Genomic DNA, 20,667 nt, shown 5'->3' on the forward strand with positions numbered 1-20,667 from the left:
GTGATGTATGTCAATGATTTGGACTATGGTATTAATGGATTTGTGACTATATTTGCCAAAGATACAAAGATGGGTGGAGGAGCAGGTAGTGTTCAGGAAACAGAGCCTGCAAAGAGACTTAGATAGTTTAGGGGAATGGACAAAGAAGTGGCAAATGAAATACAGTGTTGGAAAGTGTATGGTCATGCACTTTGGTGGAGGAAATAAACGGGCAGACTATCATTTAGATGGGGGAGAAAATTCAAAATGCAGAGATGCAAAGGGACTTGGGAGTCCTTGTGTAGGATACCCTAAAGGTTAATCTCCAGGTTGAGTCGGTGGTGAAGAAAGTGAATGCAATGTTGGCATTCATCCAGAGGTATAGAATTTCAGAGCAGGGATGTGATGTTGAGACTCTATAAGGCACTTGTGAGACCACACTTGGAGTATTATGTGCAGTTTTGGGCTCCTTATTTTAGAAGGGATATACTGCTTTGGAGAGGGTTCAGAGAAGATTCACAAGAATGAGAATAATTCCAGGAATGAAAGGGTTACCATATGAGGAACATCTGGCAGCTCTTGGGCTGTACTCCCTGGAGAATGAAGGGGCGACCTAGTAGAAACATACCGAATGTTCAAAGGCCTGAACAGATTAGATATGACAAAGTTATTTCCTGTGGTAGGGGAATCTAGGACAAGTGGGCACAACTTAAGGATTAAAGGACTTCCATTTAGAACAGAGGTGCAGAAAAATTACTATAGTCAGAGGGTGGTAAATCTGTGGAATTTGTCGCCATGTGAGGCTGTGGAGGCCAAGTCATTGGGTGCATTTAAGGCAGAGATATGTAGGTTTTTGATTAGCCAGGGCATCAAAGAGTATGGGGAGAAGGCAGCAGAGTGGGGATGACTGGAAGAATTGGATCAGCCCATGATTGAATGGTGGAGCAGACTAGATGGACTGAATGGCCTACTTCTGCTCCTATGTCTTGTGGTCTTATGATCTTGTATTTAATGTGGTGGTCTTGGGGTTGTCTATAGTAGAGGAGGTTATGAACATCTTTAATGTCTGAAGGAAGATGAATCCTAACATGCTAAGATATCTAAAATTCCATGGATGGCTAGAGAAGAAATTGAGGCAGCTCTGGCTGAGGTATTGCATCATTATTTGCCATGTATGATGTGCCAGTAGACAGCAGGGTAGCTAATCCTCTGCCTTCAAAAAGAACTAAAGGTAGACCTGGGAACTATGGACCAGAAAGTCTAACATCCTTGATGGCTAAATTACAGGAGAGGGTTCTGAGGGATATGACACCTATCTGGAAAGATGGGTTGATTAGGGGGCAGTCAGCGCAGCTTTGCATCAAAGATGATGGCTAAGAATTCAATTTTTTTTTTACCATAAAAGTTGATGTGGACTTCAATGAGGTGATGAGGTTCCATATGGTAGGCTGATCTGGAAAGTTAGATTGCATGGAATACAGGAAGAGATTGCTAATTGAATATACAGTTGATAAGCGGGGCAATGGTGGAAGGTTGTTTCAGTGACCGGAATCCCATGACTCCTGGGCCCATTGTTGCTTCTCATTTATATCAGCAATTTAGATAAGAATATACAAGACACGGTTAGCCTATGCTAAAATAAGTAGACAGAAAGTTATCAAAAATTGCAGGGGTATCTCAATCAGCTGATTAATGCAAATAAAAATTAACAGTTAAGTGAAAGTGTTACATTTTAGAAAGGTCATTCAAGTTAGGACATTCACAGTGAATGGTAGGTCCTGGAAGTGTCTTAAGCTAAGGCACATGGAGTTCAAGTACATGGATCCCTGAAAGTGGAATCACAGGTAGACAGTGGCAAAGGCCTTTAGCATGCTAGCCTTCATAAACAAGACATTGAGTATAAAAGTTAGGTTTCATGGTGCACTAGTTGAGGCCTTGGAGTATTTTGTTCAGCTTTGATTGTCCAGCTATTGCAAGATAGTATTAAACTGTTTAGAAGGTTATTGGGCAAAGGCTGACAATTGGTATTGGCTTAGGTGGGCATCCTGTTTGGCATGGATGTGTTCGGCCAAAGTGCCTATTTCTGTGCTGTATCACTTTAATTGCACTTGGGAGGCAGCCCACGGTAAGCTGCAAATTCCTTCCCTTCGATATCCACATAGCTCCCAGCTGAGTACTGCAATTAAATTTGTCTGCACTTACTACCCTACCAGTATATTCTAGATACTAATCACCTGTTGTGTTTATGGAAATTTTTGAATTAACACAAATTTTCACATACCCATGTTACTGTGCAATGCAACTGATGCTCCTTATACACACACTAAACCTAATTAAACTGCTCATGAGGCTTGAGCAATCCTTTATCATTCTAAAGATTTGCATTTCAATTGTAAGCATCCCTGAAGTTGATTCTTAATAGTGCAATGAAGAGCAGTTTAAAGTCTTCACCTTAATGCTACATAAATTTTATTTACATTGCATGAGTTGCAGTTTTTGGAATATATGCATCAGCCTTCTGTTTTTAAGTCTTTAAATATGATATTAAAAAGCACCAGAATGAAATTTCCTAACTTTATTGTTGAACCTGTAAATGATGTGTAATATTTAATTGTAATGTTCAGGCATATTACAAATCTATCAACCTATAATACTTGTGTATTCCACAATAGTTAATTCTTAACCCACTGAGTACTTCCAGCATGTCTGTTTTCATTTTGAATTCATTGACTATTATGTAATTAGCTTGAACTGCTTCCATTGTTTTATTTGGTCAACCTATAAAAGCTATTTAGACCATAAGACATAGGAGCAGAATTAGATCATTTGGCCCATTGGGTCTGCTCTGCCATTTCATCATGGCTGATCTCATTTTCCTGTCAGCCCCAATCTCCTGCTTTCTCCCCCGTGTCACTTCATGCCCTGACCAGTCAAGAATCTTATAAACCTCTGCCTTAAATATACATAAAGACTTGACCTCCACAGTTGCCTGTGGCAAAGAATTCCATGGATTCACCACTCTCTGGCTAAAGAAATTCCTCCTCATCTCCATTCTAAAAGTATTGCCTATTCTTTGACTGTGTCCTCTAGTCCAAGAGACTCTCCCACTATAGGAATCTTCCTCTCCACATCTATTCTATCGAGGCCTTTTCACCATTCGGTAGGTTTCAATAAGGTCGTCCCTCATTCTTCAGCATTCTAGTGAATACAGGCCCAGAGCCTTCAAACACTTTTCATGTGACAAGCTGTTCAAACCTGGAATCATTTTCGTGGACCTCCTTTGAACCCTCTCCAGTTTGAGCACATCCTTTCTCAGCTGAGGGGCCCAAAACTTCTCACAATAATCCAAGTGCTTTTTAAAGTCTTACATCCTTGCTTTTGTATTGTACTCCTCTTGAAATGAATGCTAACATTGCATTTGCCTTCCTCACCATAGATGCAACCTGCAAATTAACCTTTAGGGAATCCTGCACAACGACTCTGGAGTCTACTTGCGCCTCAGTTTTTTTTGTATTTTTTCTCCATTCAGAAAACAGTCAACATTGTCATTTCTTCTACCAAAGTGCATGTCTATACACTTACCAACACTATATTCCATCTGCCATTTCTTCGCCCATTCTCCTAATTCAAGTCCTTCTGTAGCCTCTATTTCCTCAAAACTACCTGCCCATCCAGCTATCTTCACATTGTCTACATCATCCAAATCATTTTTGTGTTTGTGCAGTACTCATCCAGGAAAGCTGGGAATAATCCAAAAAGTTTCTCACTTGTTCTTTATAGATGAATGGAAAGTTCTTGGTGTTTGGTCAGGCACTTACTGCATAATGCCCAACCTCTGACTTGCTTTACAGTCACAGGTCTTGTGGATAGTCCAGTTTAGTTTCTGTTCTGTGGAGTTCCCAGGACATTAGTGAGATGATACCTGCCTGGACAAGTGCTCCTCCAACAGAAAACTTAAAACTAGCCATAATATCTTGTGATAGTTATCAGTCTTTGAAATATTGTTTCATTATTGTCAAAATACTATTTATAGGAACTTGCATGCACAGAATTGCTTCTGTACTTTATGCAATAATTACATTTTATTAGTTTATTGTTCGTTTTTATCAGATTTGGGGATGTTATAAAGCTATGCAAGTGGTATAATGCACATTTTTTTCTCTAAGGCCTTTAATAAATTTCTCTGTAGGTGGAAAACATAACCTCCAAGCATGAAGCCCATAAACTTGAACTTATTGCAAATCATGCAAAGAGCCTGGAGTCACTTGAGAGGGACTATCAGCAGTCTTTGGCAGGTAATCATTGTTGAATGATGTAATGTTTTATTACTGGAATAGCATTGTGATGAATAAATGGTTTATAAATACTATAACTGACAAATACCATCCACAGTCTTATGTTTGATATAATCTTGTAAAAGCATTGCTTTATTTTTGTCATTCTTTACAGAACTGACGAGATCACATGAGTCGGAACAGAAGACACTGGAAGAGAACTTTAAAGAGAGAAAATTGCTGTTTGAGGTTAGTGTTGCAGGCCACTTGAAAAGTACTTAGCAAAATTGTTCTACCTGAGACGTGATGCCAATGAACAACTGGGCAGTTGCTTTGCTGGCATTTCAGAGGTAAAATCTGAAAATAGAAAATGCATCAAAATGATAGTAAGTGATAGAAAATCTGCAGTCCTCCTTGTATTTGACACTCCTTATGATTAGCTTAAAGCGCTTGGTCTAATTCTGCTGCATTCAATGCAAGGCAAAAGATGAGTTGAAGACATGATTGTCATATACTAATGTAAGTTGTCAAACTTGATGGTCTTGTTTCAAAGTTTTAATATTTATAACTTCAGACATTCTTGCACTTGAGCATTAATTTGTGGCACTGTACCAACAATGACATTGGAGGCAATTGCTTTGTTATTGCAAGACAGCCTGAGCTTAGATTTCTGTTTTTAGAACTTCATCCACTCAGTGTATTTAGCGATGACCAGTGACTACTATAATGGCAGTATTAATCATCTCAAAAACAGTTGTAGGGTTTGAGGAAGGCCTGGGCTCATAGCGACACAACAGGAGAATGGTTCCATTCTCATTATTTTCAAACTCTGCCTGCAGGTGTCCTTTTGCAGTGTTATTATTTCCAATATCCTGCTTCAAATGTCATGTCTCTATATTTAAAATTTCCTTCATGTGACTTCTGACCACTCATTCTTTCACTGTAAAATGACTTTATCATTTGCTCTTTTCAAATGCTTTTTTGAAATTGGTGCTTTCATGTGAATAACCTCTCAAATTTCTCCAAGGTTTTTAATTTTTTGCATCTTCATGGTGCACATGATCTCTACACTCTCCTTAAATTTCCCAACTAACTTTGTTCCAAGTTCCACAATGTTCCAGCTGTATTGTAAATTTTAGTTTGATCAATATCCTCTCTTTATGAAGCTAAAACACTAATATGGTAGTTTGCCTTGTCACTGCCAAAGATGTGTGAAAATACTTGATGTGTTCTTGAAAACACTTATGTAAGATGAATCCAAACAATCTGTAACTGTTAAGAACCTGTCTAATTGGAATCTAATTTATAGGAACAAATTGCAAAACTGAATGAGGAAAATGATTCTTTGAAAGAAGAAATCAAAGCAAAAGAAGAAATTGCAAAAGCACAAATGCAGAAAGATCAAGTAAGTGCTACGTACCAAATGAGGCACTGTCCCTCTTGCATCGCTAATCATTAACTGCTGATTGAAATAGTCTCCTTTTTTCCCCCATTGGTTGAGATAGTTTGTAACTTTATTCAGCTCACCTCAAGCTGAAAGCATTTGTGCTTGTTTGTGCTGTTGATGGCAAAAGCATATTTTCTCATGGAGCTTAAGTAATTGTGTTCTAAAAGTTATTTAATACAAATGAAGCAATATCATATTGTTGAGCAGACGAGTATATTTTGTGGTGAGCAAATTTCTGAATGCTTCAAAATTTGATTAGTAATGAGCTGTAATCACTTCGGCAATTCTTCTATCAAGTTAGTAAAACTACTTTCTCAGCTTTGGAATGTTCTTTTTTCATACTTCTGATTGGTATGGTATTGTTAAACCACACTTAGTTTTGCAAAAAAAAAAGCCCCGAGACCTATGTTTAACAATTCAGAGGATTATTGAGCTACACAGTGAGTAAAGCTGTTGCTTCACTGCTGCAATGAGCAAGGTTCAATTTTGACTATTGAGAGTTTGCTTGCCCTGCCTATGGCTGGATTTCTCCTGGATGGTCCTGTTTCTGTTCATGCTTGGGTAGGCTAATTGATCCCTGAAAATTGCTGTGCGGTGTGTAGATAAATAGGATTCTTGATGGCTGGCGAAGACCAATTGGACCAAAGGGTCAAATTTTGTGTGCAACTCCAACAGTCAACTTTGGCCTTCAATTTCAAGGAGGATCTATTGTGCTCTTTTTTTGGCAAAACTCTGGTTTCCTTCCAGCAGTCAGTTGTTGGAAATGTATTTTCTCTCACCAGAGATCTCCTTAATTTGTTTTTCAAACAATGCTATTATCTTTAGACTAATGTTTAAATAACTTTAAAACTTGCTATTGTAATTCAGAAGGCATTATGATAGAAGGTAAAACTAGTCCAGATATTAACAATAGTTTTCAGTATAGTGTTTTAAAACAAAACATACATTTTCTGTACTTAAGGGTATGCATCATATTACTGAACAATAATCCAAGAGTTTTGGACCCTAGAGAAGGCTGGTCCTGACTCGCCTTCAACCACTGGTCACATTGGCCCTCGATCCCCTGCAATTTGCTTACCAGGAGCACATTGAAGTCAATGATGCTGTCATCTACCTGCTGAACCGAGCCTACTCTCATTTGGATGAGCAGGGCAGCACTGTGAGGATCATGTTTTTTGATTTATCAAGTGCCTTCAAATCCATACATCCCTCATTGCTGGGGGAAAAGCTCTGTTCATTGCAAGTCGGTACTTCCATTGTATTCTGGATAACGGACGATCTGACTGGCAGGCCGCAGTTTGTACGGCTTCAGAGCAGTTAGACATGGCTTTAGGCAGCAGTGGGGCCCCATGGGACTGTTGCCTTCCTTCCCATTTACCCTGTATACCTTGGATTTTAGATACAACACTGAGTCATGTCATCTGCAGAAATTCTCTGATGACTCAGCAATTGTTGGCTGTATAAAAGAGGATGAATACAGGGCCCTGGTGGAGGACTTTGTCAAATGGTGCAAGCTGAATCATCTACAGCTCAACATCAGCAAGGCAAAGGAGTTGATGATGAACTTCAGGAAGACTAAGCCTGCACTGCTTCCTGTTACTATTGATGAGAAGGATGTGGGTGTGGTGAGGACCTGGGGGTGCACATGGATGACAGACTTGAGTGGAGCACCAACATAAAGGCTGTGTTCAAGAAGGGCCAGAGTTACCTCTACTACTTCAGGAGACTGAGGTCCTTTGGAGTATGCAAGCCTCTCCTTCACATGTTCTACCAGTCTGGTGTCACCGGAACAATCTTGTATGCGGTGGTGTGCTGGGGCAATGGTGATGCCAACAGGCTCAATAAACTGATTAGAAATGCTGGCTCTGTTATAGGAGTCAAACTGGACACACTGCTGGCTGTGATAGAACAAAGGACCCTACAGAAAATCCTGGTAATTCTGGACAATGTTTCTCACTCTTTGCATGCCAGCTTGGCTGAGCAAAGGAGCACTTTTAGTAATAGACCAAGGTAACTGCGCTGCTCCAAAGAGCCCCATATGAGGCCGATCTTACCACCTGCCGTTAGGCTTCGTACTGAGTCAACCTATAGCTGAGGAAGTGGTGAGCCCCTCCTGTTAGTTTCAGGTGATGTCTTTTATTCTTTTGTACTTCTCTGCTAATATCTGTATATCTGTGCACTTGTAATGCTACTGTGACACTAATTTCCTCTGGGATCTATAAAGTATCTATTTATCTTCATTTCCAATCAAAGTTATTTGAGAACATGTGTAAATGACTCTATATTATCAGAATCAGGTTTATTATCACTGGTATGTGTCATGAAATTTGCTAACTAGCTACCACTGAGGGTGCTTCTAAATGCAGCAATGTTTCCAAGTTGTTCCCTGAAGCATAATCAAATGAAGTCTCATTAAACCAAAAGTGATAAGGGGAGACTTTTTTCCCTCTACCCAGTTCTTCCTCCACCACCCCAAACATCACACAGTTTGTTTCTCTTCCTTTGCTCGTTCTATTTGCCCATCACCCATGTACTCATTTCACTGGATTCCCCCTCCCCCTCAACTGTTCTTATCTGCCCATCCCACCTCCCTCTTCTTTCCTATCAGCTTCTATCATCTGCCGCACTTTGTTGCCTCTGCTCTACCTTCCTCCCTCTAACTATTACATTCATCACCTAGATTCCCCTACAGGCTAGATCTTTCTCCACCTGTTCCCTTCACATCTTTATAAGGGCTATCTGTCATCCAAATATAAATATTGACTGTCCGCTCCACTTTATGGATGCAACAGTTGCCATTCAACCACACACAGTGAAGCAGTGTTCCTCTGGGGCCAAGGTGCAAAACACAGAATTAACAGTTGCATACGGCACATATAGCTATGATAACAAAAGAACATAGTTACAAAAACTGTGTATAGCTCAAGTCCCTGAGTGTCATGCTCTGTAAATTGATGGTGCATGGATTTTGTCCTGGAGCCACATACCTGCAAGAACAGCCCACAGCAGTTGCTCGTACCACGCAGTGCAGCCACAGACAAAGGCAATCCATCTTTTTTCTCACTGAGTGAACACTGGAGAGCAGCACCAACAGGAGGGACCAGTTCCCAACCCCCAAACCAACGCAAAGCCCGCTTTAGCGTCTCCTTCCTTGGCGACTCCAAGGCGCGAATGAAGACCTGGTTCACGCTGCAACCAAGGCCATTGAACCAGTGAATCAAACATTATCAATGTCCAACAGGATTCTGTAATTGGAACAAAAATGTCCAAGACAATCACCTGCACTGTCTGTTGGACCATGCACCTGCTGCAACACAGTGCGTAACAAGTCCAGCAGCTCGCTACTGGGGTAGACCTGCAGTATTCGATGCTCTTGATAACCAGCAGTGTCTTGTGATTATGAAAGAGATATAAAGGATGAACAATCACACCTTTGCTTGGACCCTGAGAGGCCGTTGCACTGGAGTGCATTGTCATCATGCAGTGAAATGCATCCTTTTGTGTCAAATGAAATCAGTAGGAGTCATGGTAAGCAACCTGCAAGTGTTGCGACGTTCCAGTGCCAACATCACATGCTCACAAATTGCTGGACATGTTTGGAATGTGGAAGGAAACAAATCATCTGGAGGAAACCCATGCAGTTATGAGAGCATATAAGCTTCTTAGAGACAGTGGTGGGAATCAAACCTCCATCTGACTGCTGGCACTGCAAAAGCATTGTACAAACTGTGCGGAATCTTGTCCAGAGGTTTTAGGATGGCTTTTGGAAGAGTTGCAAGTTGAAAAATTTGGGTAAACTCATGATCCTTAGTTAATGATGGATAGAGAAAGGAGAGGGGATCAGAGTTTAAAGTTTTTTTTTGGGAGGGGAGTGAGGCCTGAGCGTAACAGCATTGCTGATAAATGATAAATTGGCAACATGGAACGCACTGAATCGTGCTGGTTGTGGACTTCTATAAAGATCAAATGGAGGTGGCGACAGCTGATTTTCCAGTTTAATTCAGCTCATACTAAACTAACAAAACCACCTGCCAATTCAGGTTGAGTGATTATATAACAGTGAGAATGGGTGCTTTGAGAAAAGTGGATCACTTATGGGAATTATTTGTGATCAGCTTTGTTTATACCCTGTGGGAAATGCTGTCTGTTTCCAGCAGGTGATAACATTTAAAAACAACTCCTGTGTACTATTTTAAATGTTTTGAAACCCTTCTAAATTCACCCACTATCATATAAATTTAAGTGTGGAATTTTTGTGGGGGATTTGGTCAATGCTGGTAAGTGTTGAACCATAATATCATTCTGTACCTGAGATGAAAATGTTAGAGGCAGCTACATTGGGTTTGTAATAATGCACAGACCAGATGAGTAGTGAAGGCAGGTTTCCATGCTTGAAGGACATGAGCTAACAGGGTGGGCCTTTGACTTTATCATTAAGACTGTGGTATGTTTTTGATATTTCACACTTAAATTCAACAGCTGCCATTGATGGCATTAGATTTTGTCCTTTTGGACCCGTGATCAAAAGTTCAAGCTGATACCAAATGAGTTAACCCAAACACCAGATTGCTTCTCTGTAATTCAAATAGTCCATGTATTGAGTCAAAATGCTGGAAACGTATGGGTCACATATCATTTGTAGAAAGAAAAGCAGTTGATGCTTCAGGATGAAGGCCTTTTGTCATAATTGGGAGTGAGGGTGGGAAATGAATGTATAAAACAAAGAATATCTCTAGTGTGGGTCAGGTTGTAGAACAACAATCAGATTGAAGACAGTTATAGAGAACATGGAGTTTAATTGCCCTCATCCATGCTCGTTCTGAGAGCAAATGCAGGAATGTACAGTTTGAGCTGTGAGATGTTAAGGGCTCTGTCAACAATGGCAGAGGCCAAACCACAGTTCAGAAAGAAGGAAGACATCTTGGAGGTGAGGGGGGCATATGAGCAGTTAGAATGGAGGAACTGAAACAATGGAATTATGCTCTTGCAGGCAGAGTGGGAGGGTGTAGCTGAGATAGATAAGTGAGAGTCGGCTTCTGATCCGTGTTTGTCACCAGCCTAACACTTGAAATGCAGGAAGGGAATAGTCTGAGGTGGACAATGTAAATAATCATTTTAATAAAAGCAGGAATCACAATCATATAGCAGAGAAAAGGTTGTGACAGGCAAATCAAAGATGCAGAAACAGAATGTTCCATAGACCCATGCACATTGCCGTAGCAACAGCTTTCGATCACGGAGATGGGGATGGAGCTGAATAAGTTCTGCTAGGCAAAGGTGTGCTGGTTGAGGGATGTGACTTGGATCTGTGTTCAAGGAAGAAGCAATTCTGGCAAGTTGGGATAGCAGAGGAATTGTTCATACGTGGTAACATGAGCTGGATGGAGTCACACAAATTAAAAAACCTGAATAAGAGGGTGTCAGGTATATGGATGTTAGTGGGAAGAGATTGAACCAGAGGAGGAAGGGTGGAGTTAGAGCAGGAAGAATTAAGTTTAGAGCAGGTCTGTCTGTATAGTCATCAAGCAGAAACTGGCTGTGACAGTCTTGAGATACAGTGCTGGAAACTAAGGAGTAAGGAGCTACTGTCTGCTGGTATTACTGTCCAGAGGATTAAGTATCAGTGAGGTGTCATTTGTCCCTTGAGACCATGACAATGCCATCCTTGTCAGAATGTTTGATTTAAAAATATGGTGTTCTTAGTGAACGATGCTACAGTTTCTGGGGGTGGGGGGAGGGTTTGATTGGGAAATCTGAAGGGAAGAGAAATGGTCTGAATTTGGCAAGGGTAGGCTCTGACCATAGAATTGAACTTAGAAATTGTAGTAAAATCATCAAGCACGGATTGGAGAGGAATAAAGCAGAGATCTCTACTGAATCCCTGTTTGGCACTGAATTTTACTGCATTAACTTGTTATACGTTTGATGTATAGTTTACCCAGAATACACGTACTGTACAACTAGTGTGATGCCAGCTGAAAATCAGTGGTATAATTGGAAACCCACCTGTTGAAATCTGTTTTAATTGTAGAAAGTTGACCCCACGGGTCTATATTTGGAGCGAGAATTGGAAAGTCTGAAGGCAGTGCTTGAAATAAAAAATGAGAAAATACATGATCAAGAAAAAAAGCTGATGCAGATGGAAAAGCTGGTAAGTACACTTGGCCATGAAAAGCTAAAATCCAGCACATGGGTGTGTAATATTTAGAATAGGCAGATATTCTATTGTTATATTGAGTGGATATTGAGAAAGTCTTATTTCCAGTATACCATAGCCATTTGATCATTGCTTACCTTTTAACAGCTTAACTAAATGATGACTAAAACTCCACACAACTTCCCAGTGGATCTTCAATGCACTTTTAAGATTTTAAGACTTTGTACATAGTGAGGATCTGACCACTACGTTTCAGCTGTAGCCTTCCAGGTCTAAGTTATTTGAGGTTTGGTCTGAGAAACATTTAAACGAGGATGATAGGAGGGTATGTTCACTTGGAGATGGGGGTATGACCAGCTGAAAGTAATTACCACAACTTGGAGGGCTAAATGCCAGTCTGAAAAAATCTTGTTTCCTTTTTCCAACAAAAATAGATGGAGAAGCATGTAGTGCTGGACGAAAAGCTTAAAATTGTACTTCAAGAAAATGAAGACCTAAAAGCTCGAATGGATAAGCACATAGCTGTTTCCAGGTAAGTGACTTCAAACATTCTGAAACACTTGAGTTTAACATTGTTATACTCAATGTTGCAATGTGGAATTCAGATGTATCCTTCTGAGGTATAGTTTGATATGAAAAATGCCACCTTTGGTATTGCATTAGTGTATCAGACCAGCTATATCTTCCACAGTGAAGTTGGAAATCTTTTCTTTAGAAATGGTGGGCACATTTCAGTTTGATATCCACTAGGCAGTTTTGGGCTTTATGTTGAAAGTGAAATTCAACATAATTTGAGAGAAGCAAAAATGTTGTCCTAAATTGAAGCTGTCATGATTTTTGGCCTCAAAGTTAAAAAAGCAAAAAATTTTAAATATTTCTTAAGTCCCTTTTGCTTTTAAAATGTATTTTGTTATTTTATATCAAAAATATTTGCATTAGAAGTTGGCACTGTCTTCACAATTAGATCAATGAGAAAACATGAAGTATCTGATGGCACAGGCATATTTGAACCACCATCAAATTTGCTTTTTAAGTTCCAAAATGGCACTTTTCAATGAATTAGATTGTCTGACCTGTTTTGTACTTTGCATCTGCACCTTTGCATCTTGCTTAGTTTTTTTTGCAGACTGGAGATCTTATTGCTATGGCTTTTATCATGAAATGAGGCTGCCCTTGGGCAGTGACTGGGACTTGTGGTGGAGCCCAATATCCTGTCCTTGTTTGCCCCAATGACCTGCTAGTAGATCGCACTGTCGTAGCTTTGCATCTGTTTGTAAAGCACTTGAGACTTTAAAATTGAAATGGTTTTAATTAAAATTTTGTACAAATGACTCTGAATTGACCATTCAGATAAATCAAAAGCCATTTTATTCAGGAAGGAATGGGAGAGCTTCTAATCATTTTGGTTTCTACAAAGAAGATGCCAGAGAATTAGACAAGTCCTTATCGCAGAGAAGATGTACATAACTATTACATTAAAGGCTAAGGACAGTTGGTAAGAATTGGTTAAGAAGGTTTCTCAAATGTGGGCTCTGGTATATTTAATGCTCTTCAGATAGATTTAGGCAAATGTATAATCTAATCGGAGTAAAAATCCACAGAATCAAAGAAAAAAATGTCAAGTTGGATTCAAAACAGTCCATAGCACAGAGCAGGGGTTCCAGCCTTTTTAATGCCATGGACCAAAATTATTAAGCAAGGGATCTGTGTACCCCCAGTTGGGAACTGCTGGGATAGAGAATTAGTTGGTATTGCTTCCAGGATGTTGAAGGCTGAGTGCATTGTATTCTGAACGGCCTGTGGTGAATTCCTTTCTGTGATAATAATTGACGTGAACTTGGGAAATGTGATTGGGTTTGATGAAATGTGCAGAAAGAAATTGCAAGCTGCAGTAATATGAGTGAACTGGTTAGGTGACAGAAATGTGGCACACAGGATTGAAATTCAATTGAGACAAATGTTTTGCCCTCAATGCATTTTTCACAGGGCAGGGACATGCATATATTGATAACTGACAGGATCTTGGAATTGAATGTACATGGTAGCATAGTGGCTAGCGCAATGCAATTGCGGCTTGTGGCATCAGAATTTGGAGTTCTGTTCCGGCACCGTCTATAAGGAGTTTGCACGTTCACCTTGTGACCTCGTGAATTTCCTCCTGGTGCTTCAGTTTCCAAAGAGCTACCAATTAGTAGTTGAATTGGTCATTGTAAATTGTCCTATATTCAGGTTAGAGTTAAATATGTGGGTTGCTGGGTGGCACAGCTCATTGATCCACAAAAGCCTATTCTGCATTTTATCACTAAATAAAATAAAAGTTTAAAGTTGACAGTTTGGGTTGATCATTGTATCGTGGTGGCACACGAAAGTTGTACCCGAGGCCTAGAATAGGCTCCTGATACGGCCTCCACTTCATTGGTAAGATCCGCCATAATTTGGGGAACTGCTTCATCGAGGCCCTCCACACCATCTGCCACAAGTAGGACTCCCCAGTGGCCAAATAGTTCAATTCCCATTTCCATTCCTGTTCCGACATGTCAATCCATGGCCTCCTCTTGTGCCAAGATGAGGACAGTCTTAGTGGAGGAGCAGTATCTTGTATTCTGTCTGGGTACCTTCCAACCTGATGGGGTGAGTATCGATTTCTCCTGGTGAACAAATTGCACCCCCCCCCCCACCCCAATCCTCAGCCTAACCTTTAACTTCTCGGCTGCCTATTCTGCCGATTATTTCCACTGGGTTCCCTCCTTCCCCTTCTCCTATCAGATTTTTGGCCTTTTCCACCAGTCTGGCTTTACCTATCACCTTTCGGCTAGTCTCTTGCCCTATCCCCACTTTTTTATTCAAGCATCTCCCCTCCCACCCTCATTCCTGCTTAGTCCCCCAATCAGGGTCACGTGAAGCCATGGGAGAAGGTGGTGGGTGGTTGTATGAGCAGCTGGTCCACATGACAAGTGCTGATTATGCAATCACTGATGCCAGGCAGGCAATCTCTGAAGAGTATTGACAGTGGTTGGTGTCATCTGTCTTGTAAAGACAATGCCCAGAAGAAGGTAATGTCAAACCACTTATGTAGAGTAATTTGCCACGAATAATCATGGTCATAGACCATGATCACCCATGTCTTAATCGGGTGGTATTTATACCCCTTTTGTCTATCTCTCTTGATTGGAGGAAAAGAATTTTAACGAGCACTTAAGGTCTCACTCTAATTAAGAACTGGAATTCAATTGTATACCAGGTGGGACAACAGAAACCTGATTGGATGAGGACTAACCGATCAGGAGGGATGGACAATGGGGGTATAAATACCACCGGACTAAATATACCCAGGCATCATCCTTGAAGATGGCAGAGGTTGTCATCAAAATGTTGGTTAAAATTTGATACCTATACCTAGCTGGAAGCCCAAGAAGAGTTTATTGATCATATACACCAGGAAAGCACTAGATCCTGGTTCAGAGAAGATTGCGGATACATCTTGGGCTGCAGAATATCACAGGATATTCCTTACATTATTTTTGTAATTTATAGATTTGTCTTTGTACTTTAGAGCTACTGCAAAATAAATTTCACACGTCATTGATAATAAATCTGATTCTACTGAATGCCTAAACTGGCAATCTGTGGGTTAATGTTAGCTTTTAATAAACATGAGATTCTGTGAATACTAGAAATCTTGATCAACACACAAAATGCTGGAGGAACTTGGCAAGTGAGGCAGCAGCATGGAGGGAAATAAACAGTCAATGTTTTGGACCAAGTAAACTGCAGCATTTCATGTGTTGTCAGCTTTTAACACCTGTTTCATAGCTACTGCACAGGTTTGTACATATGTGAAGTTATTTACATCACAGATGATCATTACTGCAGTGTGGACCTGACAACACATGTAGTCCATTTATGAACATTTGAATTTTCTGGCACCTTTAAGTGAATTAGTTTGTTAATTCAAGATGCCATTCTTTTCAGTGAAAGCTAGAATTGCTGTGAGGGAGATAGGCAAGTTGGAGATGAAAGAAAATTGTAAATATTTAATTTTTTCAGTGATTTTCCTTGTTGCAATTTTTAAGTGTTTGGCTTTTGAGGTATTTAGTATCTTTGACAGCTTGCTCATTCTGACAAAACCTTTCAGAGGGCAGATAATAGCAGAGGCTCTGCTGGAGACCTGACCCATCACATTGCAGCTGATGGGCACCAGTGAGAGCAGGCTTTGTGAGCTAAGCAGTAGTTCTGGTTCAGTGCAATGCCAAGTTGTATTTGACTCTGTTCTATTATACATGTAGTCAAGCTTGTGGTGAATTGTTAATGACCATTTAGATATTAACTTTCTTTATTTCATTTTGTTGAAAAATTCCAATATAACCTGTTTTCATAATGCAGAGTGAATTTAAGTGACAGCATTTGAGTGTACCCAGATGTTGCATTCAGAGTAATTCCCTGTGCATGTGCAATATGAAAGCTGTTTTGTGAAGTAAAATTTTATTGTTAAAAGTTATGCATTTATGAACCGGTGACTTCCTCATTGAGCAGTAAATTTGCCTAATTATCCTTGCAGGCAACTATCGACAGAGCAAGTGGTTCTACAAGAGTCATTGCAGAAAGAATCAAAAGTCAACAAGCGTTTATCTATGGAAAATGAAGAACTTTTATGGAAATTGCAAAATGGAGATGTTCTTAGCCCTAAAAAGTTGTCACCAAGTTCCTCTTTCTCCTTTCAATCTTCCAGAAATTCAGCATCCTCTCTTTCTGGCCCTGGACCTTTACCAAGGTGATGCATTCCAATTTTCTTTACACCGTTAATTATTGGAACACACAAGGGCTATTGGATTTCAAACATGGCAAATAAAATACTGTTCTATTATGGTGTAACGTTATGGAAAACATTGTTTTTAGTATCTACAGTATATTGTGTATGATCTGTATATAAAACTTGTTGCACAAAGCACTTAATATAAATAGCAAGAGTCTTGCTTTTGCCTTTTTGCCTATTAAAATGAAACTCAGGGCATGTAGATTATTTTTTAGCTAATTTGTGTGTTCCTCATTTGTGTAAAACATTGGTCTGGTACACAGACAATTGTCGGGAAGTACTGAGGATCACCTTCATGGTGAGCTGACAGGATGTTGATTGAATTTTTTTCCCAGCAAAGGGTGATTAAAGTAACGTTGGAGGAACTAGGCAATATCCAGATGAAACTTGGTTGTTTAACAAATGTCAGGAAATGCTTGTGCAGTATATATATAGTTCTTGATACGGTTAAAATTGGTCAGATACCTGTATATAAATTTAACTTCTCTTGGAAGCTAATGGCCAGAAAATGTAACATCATAGCATTCAGGATTTGCTGTTATAATGCAGAAAGATGCTATTAGATTATCTAAGCACTTAAGCAATATTAAAGGAACATTTAATATTAGGCTAGAAATGCAAGTAGAGCACTTAAATCCATTGCAATATCTGGCTGCATATTGCTTGCTTCCTTTGGTTCTAATGATTTTTTTGTGAAATTTCCAAGACAGGCCAGCATTTACCTGCTCAATCCTGTTACAGGGTTTCATTCTACCTTGCAGGACATTGAGCTGTATTGTTAATGGGTTAAAATAAGTCTCTGCATGGTTCATAGAGGATGTAGTTCTAAACAACCCAAAACAAAACTAGGTGTTTTGGTGACAGTATGTTATTTTATGAATTTAGTCTTTGTAATAGATGATGAGTTGGACTTGGGAGACTGTAATGGAACGTTGGGATTGATCAAAAGTAGTAAAATTATGAAATACCAAGTGTCATGGTTTGACTTCTGACACCAAAAATTGCACAGTTCTCTTCAGAGAAGATTTGTAGCTTTTCTGAAACTTGTCTCCATTGGGTTTGTGGCTGGACATATATAGGTGAACATTTCAGTCTTTCCTCTGCCTTTTTTTTTATAAAGGGCTTGTGAATCTGCAGCCCCATGTAGATCCTGAATGGTCAGAAAGAGAGCCCAGATATTCTGGTTTGGAGTACTTGTTAGAGCTGTAGGTTCTGGAAATTGAAAGGAATCCTTTTGCTGTTATTTTGGTAGATTAACCCCAAATCAAAATAATCTGTTAGATTTGACAACCTCCATGTGCAAATTAATGAAACACTGATTTTAAATTTGTGGTCATGATAGCTCCATTATGCATGAATGCAATAAAGGTGAGAATAGCATTCTTTTTGCAATCTCATTAAAGTAAATAATTGTAATATTGCAATTGCTCTAATTATACTTTAGTTACTTCAACTGATATTATTTATTCTTGACATGCCCATGAGCTGGTGAATTCCAAAGACTGAGGATAAATCTTTAGAAAAACTGTTAAATATTGCTTTTTAGCCCAGCAAAAATTGTGATTTTGTTACACTGAATGTTAAGTGGACCCATTCTACTGTATTGATGTGTATATTAAAAGTGAGTCTTTCTGTTTGAATTCCCAAATGAAAATTGGCATTTGCCTTAAATGTTTTCAATTTTGTCTTGATGTTTACTGATTTACAGTTCACTTTCCAAATTAATCAGGTATGTAGAGTTGTATCTGATTTGAGTTGCATAGTATTGAATGCTTCAATTTCTCAGGCAAATTATGATAATTTTAAGTGGAACAGCACTCGTTTCTGATCTGTGTACTGGTAACTATACACTGGATAAAAATGAACCTCAATCATTGTCATAAATTCTGTGTGTAGAATCATTTCACCTATAAATTGGTGAGAGCCAGAAAATTGGATTTATGGTGGCTCTCATTTCTATGCAATGTCATCCCACAAGCTAGTAAACATCCTGATGTGGATCTGCAATATTAAACATGTTAACTTTATGATTAAAACATTCCAATATTCATACAGGTTTTCAAGTAACACACCCTAATGCCTTTACCATTTTTTTGGGTCTGGTGTTGGTACTATATAAAGTCTTGTTTCATCAGTTGTGGAAATGATTTTGTTTGAAATAAAACCATCTGCCTCATTTCAATCAGAACTTTAAATAATTACCTTAATCCTAACAATAACTAACTGAATTGATTCAAAGATATTTCTCATATTTGATAGACCAGTGTTTATTATGCAACTCGTGAGTGTTTTTCTTCATTATACATACGTGTTTTTGAAACTCATTTATGCACATGGGATGGGCCTGAAGTTTCTTGTTGCAAAGGAATGTTAGTTATTGGTTGATCATACCTGTATTATTTGAATGTTAGTTTAAAAAGAGATGTTTCCATTGTGATCCATAGAGATGCATAATTAAGAAACCTTCCCATTTACTGATGCTTTTTGGATGGTTTTAGGTACTTGCAGTATTTAAGCTAGCATATCCTTAGAAGCTAGTCTGTTATATTTTTAAAAATCTCCCATCTTCAAAGTATTTGTTATATTTTTGGATAACTTTGGAATTAGTTCAACAAGATTCAAAGTGAATTTATAATTTATACTTCCTGCAAACTAGAGGCCCAAGGCAAAAAGGGCATTAGTTAAAGTACTTTAACAAAGCTAACTAAATATCTTGATTTCATCTTACGTGTACCTTGTGCATTGATCAATTTTAAATCTTTTGCATTGTAAATGTATTTGTTGCTTCCTGGTTGAATAAAGTCATTGCTGTTTTCTCTAATCAAACATTTGTTGTTTTTGTGTGTTGCTGGATATTCATCCAGACTGCATTCATTTCACTTTTTTTCTATTTAAGACATTGCAGGCATATCAACCAGTTTAACAATAGAAATTCTGGGAGTGATCTATTCCTGTTTCCAAACTAGTGCAACACTGATGAGCTTATTCTTGGCTCATTCTAATGCATTCTGAGTCAACAGGTTCATAATTATGAGGTGGGCTGTCTTAAATTGAAAGAGCAATATTACTTAAGGAGTAAATTGAAGAAGTGAGTGAATAGATCACAGACCAAGTAGACAATTGACATCAGGGCACCTCCATGTGCACACTAACCACCACAGACATTCAACTATGTAAAGATTGAAATTATTCAGCCTGATAGATTTTGTCCTTGATCAGCTGCTTTCAGGCAATCTGGAAATTTTCTATTTAGAACACTTCTTTAAAAAGTAAAGATGATGCATTTAATATAATGGGGTTAACAATGGTATAGCTAATAGTTTACAGTTCCAGAAACATGGATTCATTGCTGACTTTGTGCTTTCTTGTGTGATCTGTACATTCTTAAGTGTGTATTTCCTCAAGCTGTTCTTTATTTCTCTCACATCTCAAGTATGTCTAAGTTGATAGGCTAATTGGTTATTGTAAGTTTACCCTTGGTGTCTAGGTAAGTGTCCTGTCCAGGTTCTACCGATCTGAGGAGAATAAAAATATAAATTGAGGTTTGGTTTGTTCTTGGGCTATGTGACTGACAGCATGTCAAACTGGATGAGACCAAATAGCCAGTAGTATAAGAAAATACCTTGGGTTTTTCAGAAGAGTGAAAGAGATGAGACTGGATGCAAGACTGGAGGAAAATTATGCTGGAGAGGTAGGAATGGCGGATGCACTGAACTACTTTGCATCAGTCTTCACTGTGGAAAGCACCAGCAGTATGGCAGAAATTTGAGTGTTCAGAGTAGAATTGAGTGTAATTGGTGAGGGTACTAAGGAGAGGGTGTTTCGGAGGCTGAAAGGTCTGAGAATAAAATAGTCAACCTGGACCAGATGGACGATACCCCGGCATTCTGATTATGGTAGCTGAAGAGATTTTGGAGGTATAGTCTCTAAACTCAAGAATGACTAAATTCTGGAATAGTTCCGGATGACTGGAAAATTGCAAATGTCACTCCACTCT

General features: G+C 39.1%; 1 protein-coding gene across 4 annotated transcripts in view; it reads left to right on the forward strand.

Moving 5' to 3' along the window:
• The window catches only part of mtus1b (microtubule associated tumor suppressor 1b), a 140,062-nt gene extending 120,566 nt beyond the window's left edge, over positions 1 to 19,496 (forward strand). For all 4 annotated transcript variants that reach the window (XM_073064573.1, XM_073064572.1, XM_073064571.1 and 1 more), the window contains 6 exons: positions 4,169 to 4,274; positions 4,429 to 4,502; positions 5,563 to 5,658; positions 11,732 to 11,851; positions 12,292 to 12,389; positions 16,416 to 19,496. In XM_073064573.1, coding sequence (XP_072920674.1) covers positions 4,169 to 4,274; positions 4,429 to 4,502; positions 5,563 to 5,658; positions 11,732 to 11,851; positions 12,292 to 12,389; positions 16,416 to 16,632 — 711 coding nt within the window. In that variant the 3' untranslated portion in view covers positions 16,633 to 19,496. The remainder of the gene's footprint in view (positions 1 to 4,168; positions 4,275 to 4,428; positions 4,503 to 5,562; positions 5,659 to 11,731; positions 11,852 to 12,291; positions 12,390 to 16,415) is intronic.
• The last annotated feature ends 1,171 nt before the right edge of the window (positions 19,497 to 20,667 follow it).

This window comes from Hemitrygon akajei, chromosome 13 (assembly GCF_048418815.1).
Source record: "Hemitrygon akajei chromosome 13, sHemAka1.3, whole genome shotgun sequence".
NCBI classification, from domain to species: domain Eukaryota; kingdom Metazoa; phylum Chordata; class Chondrichthyes; order Myliobatiformes; family Dasyatidae; genus Hemitrygon; species Hemitrygon akajei.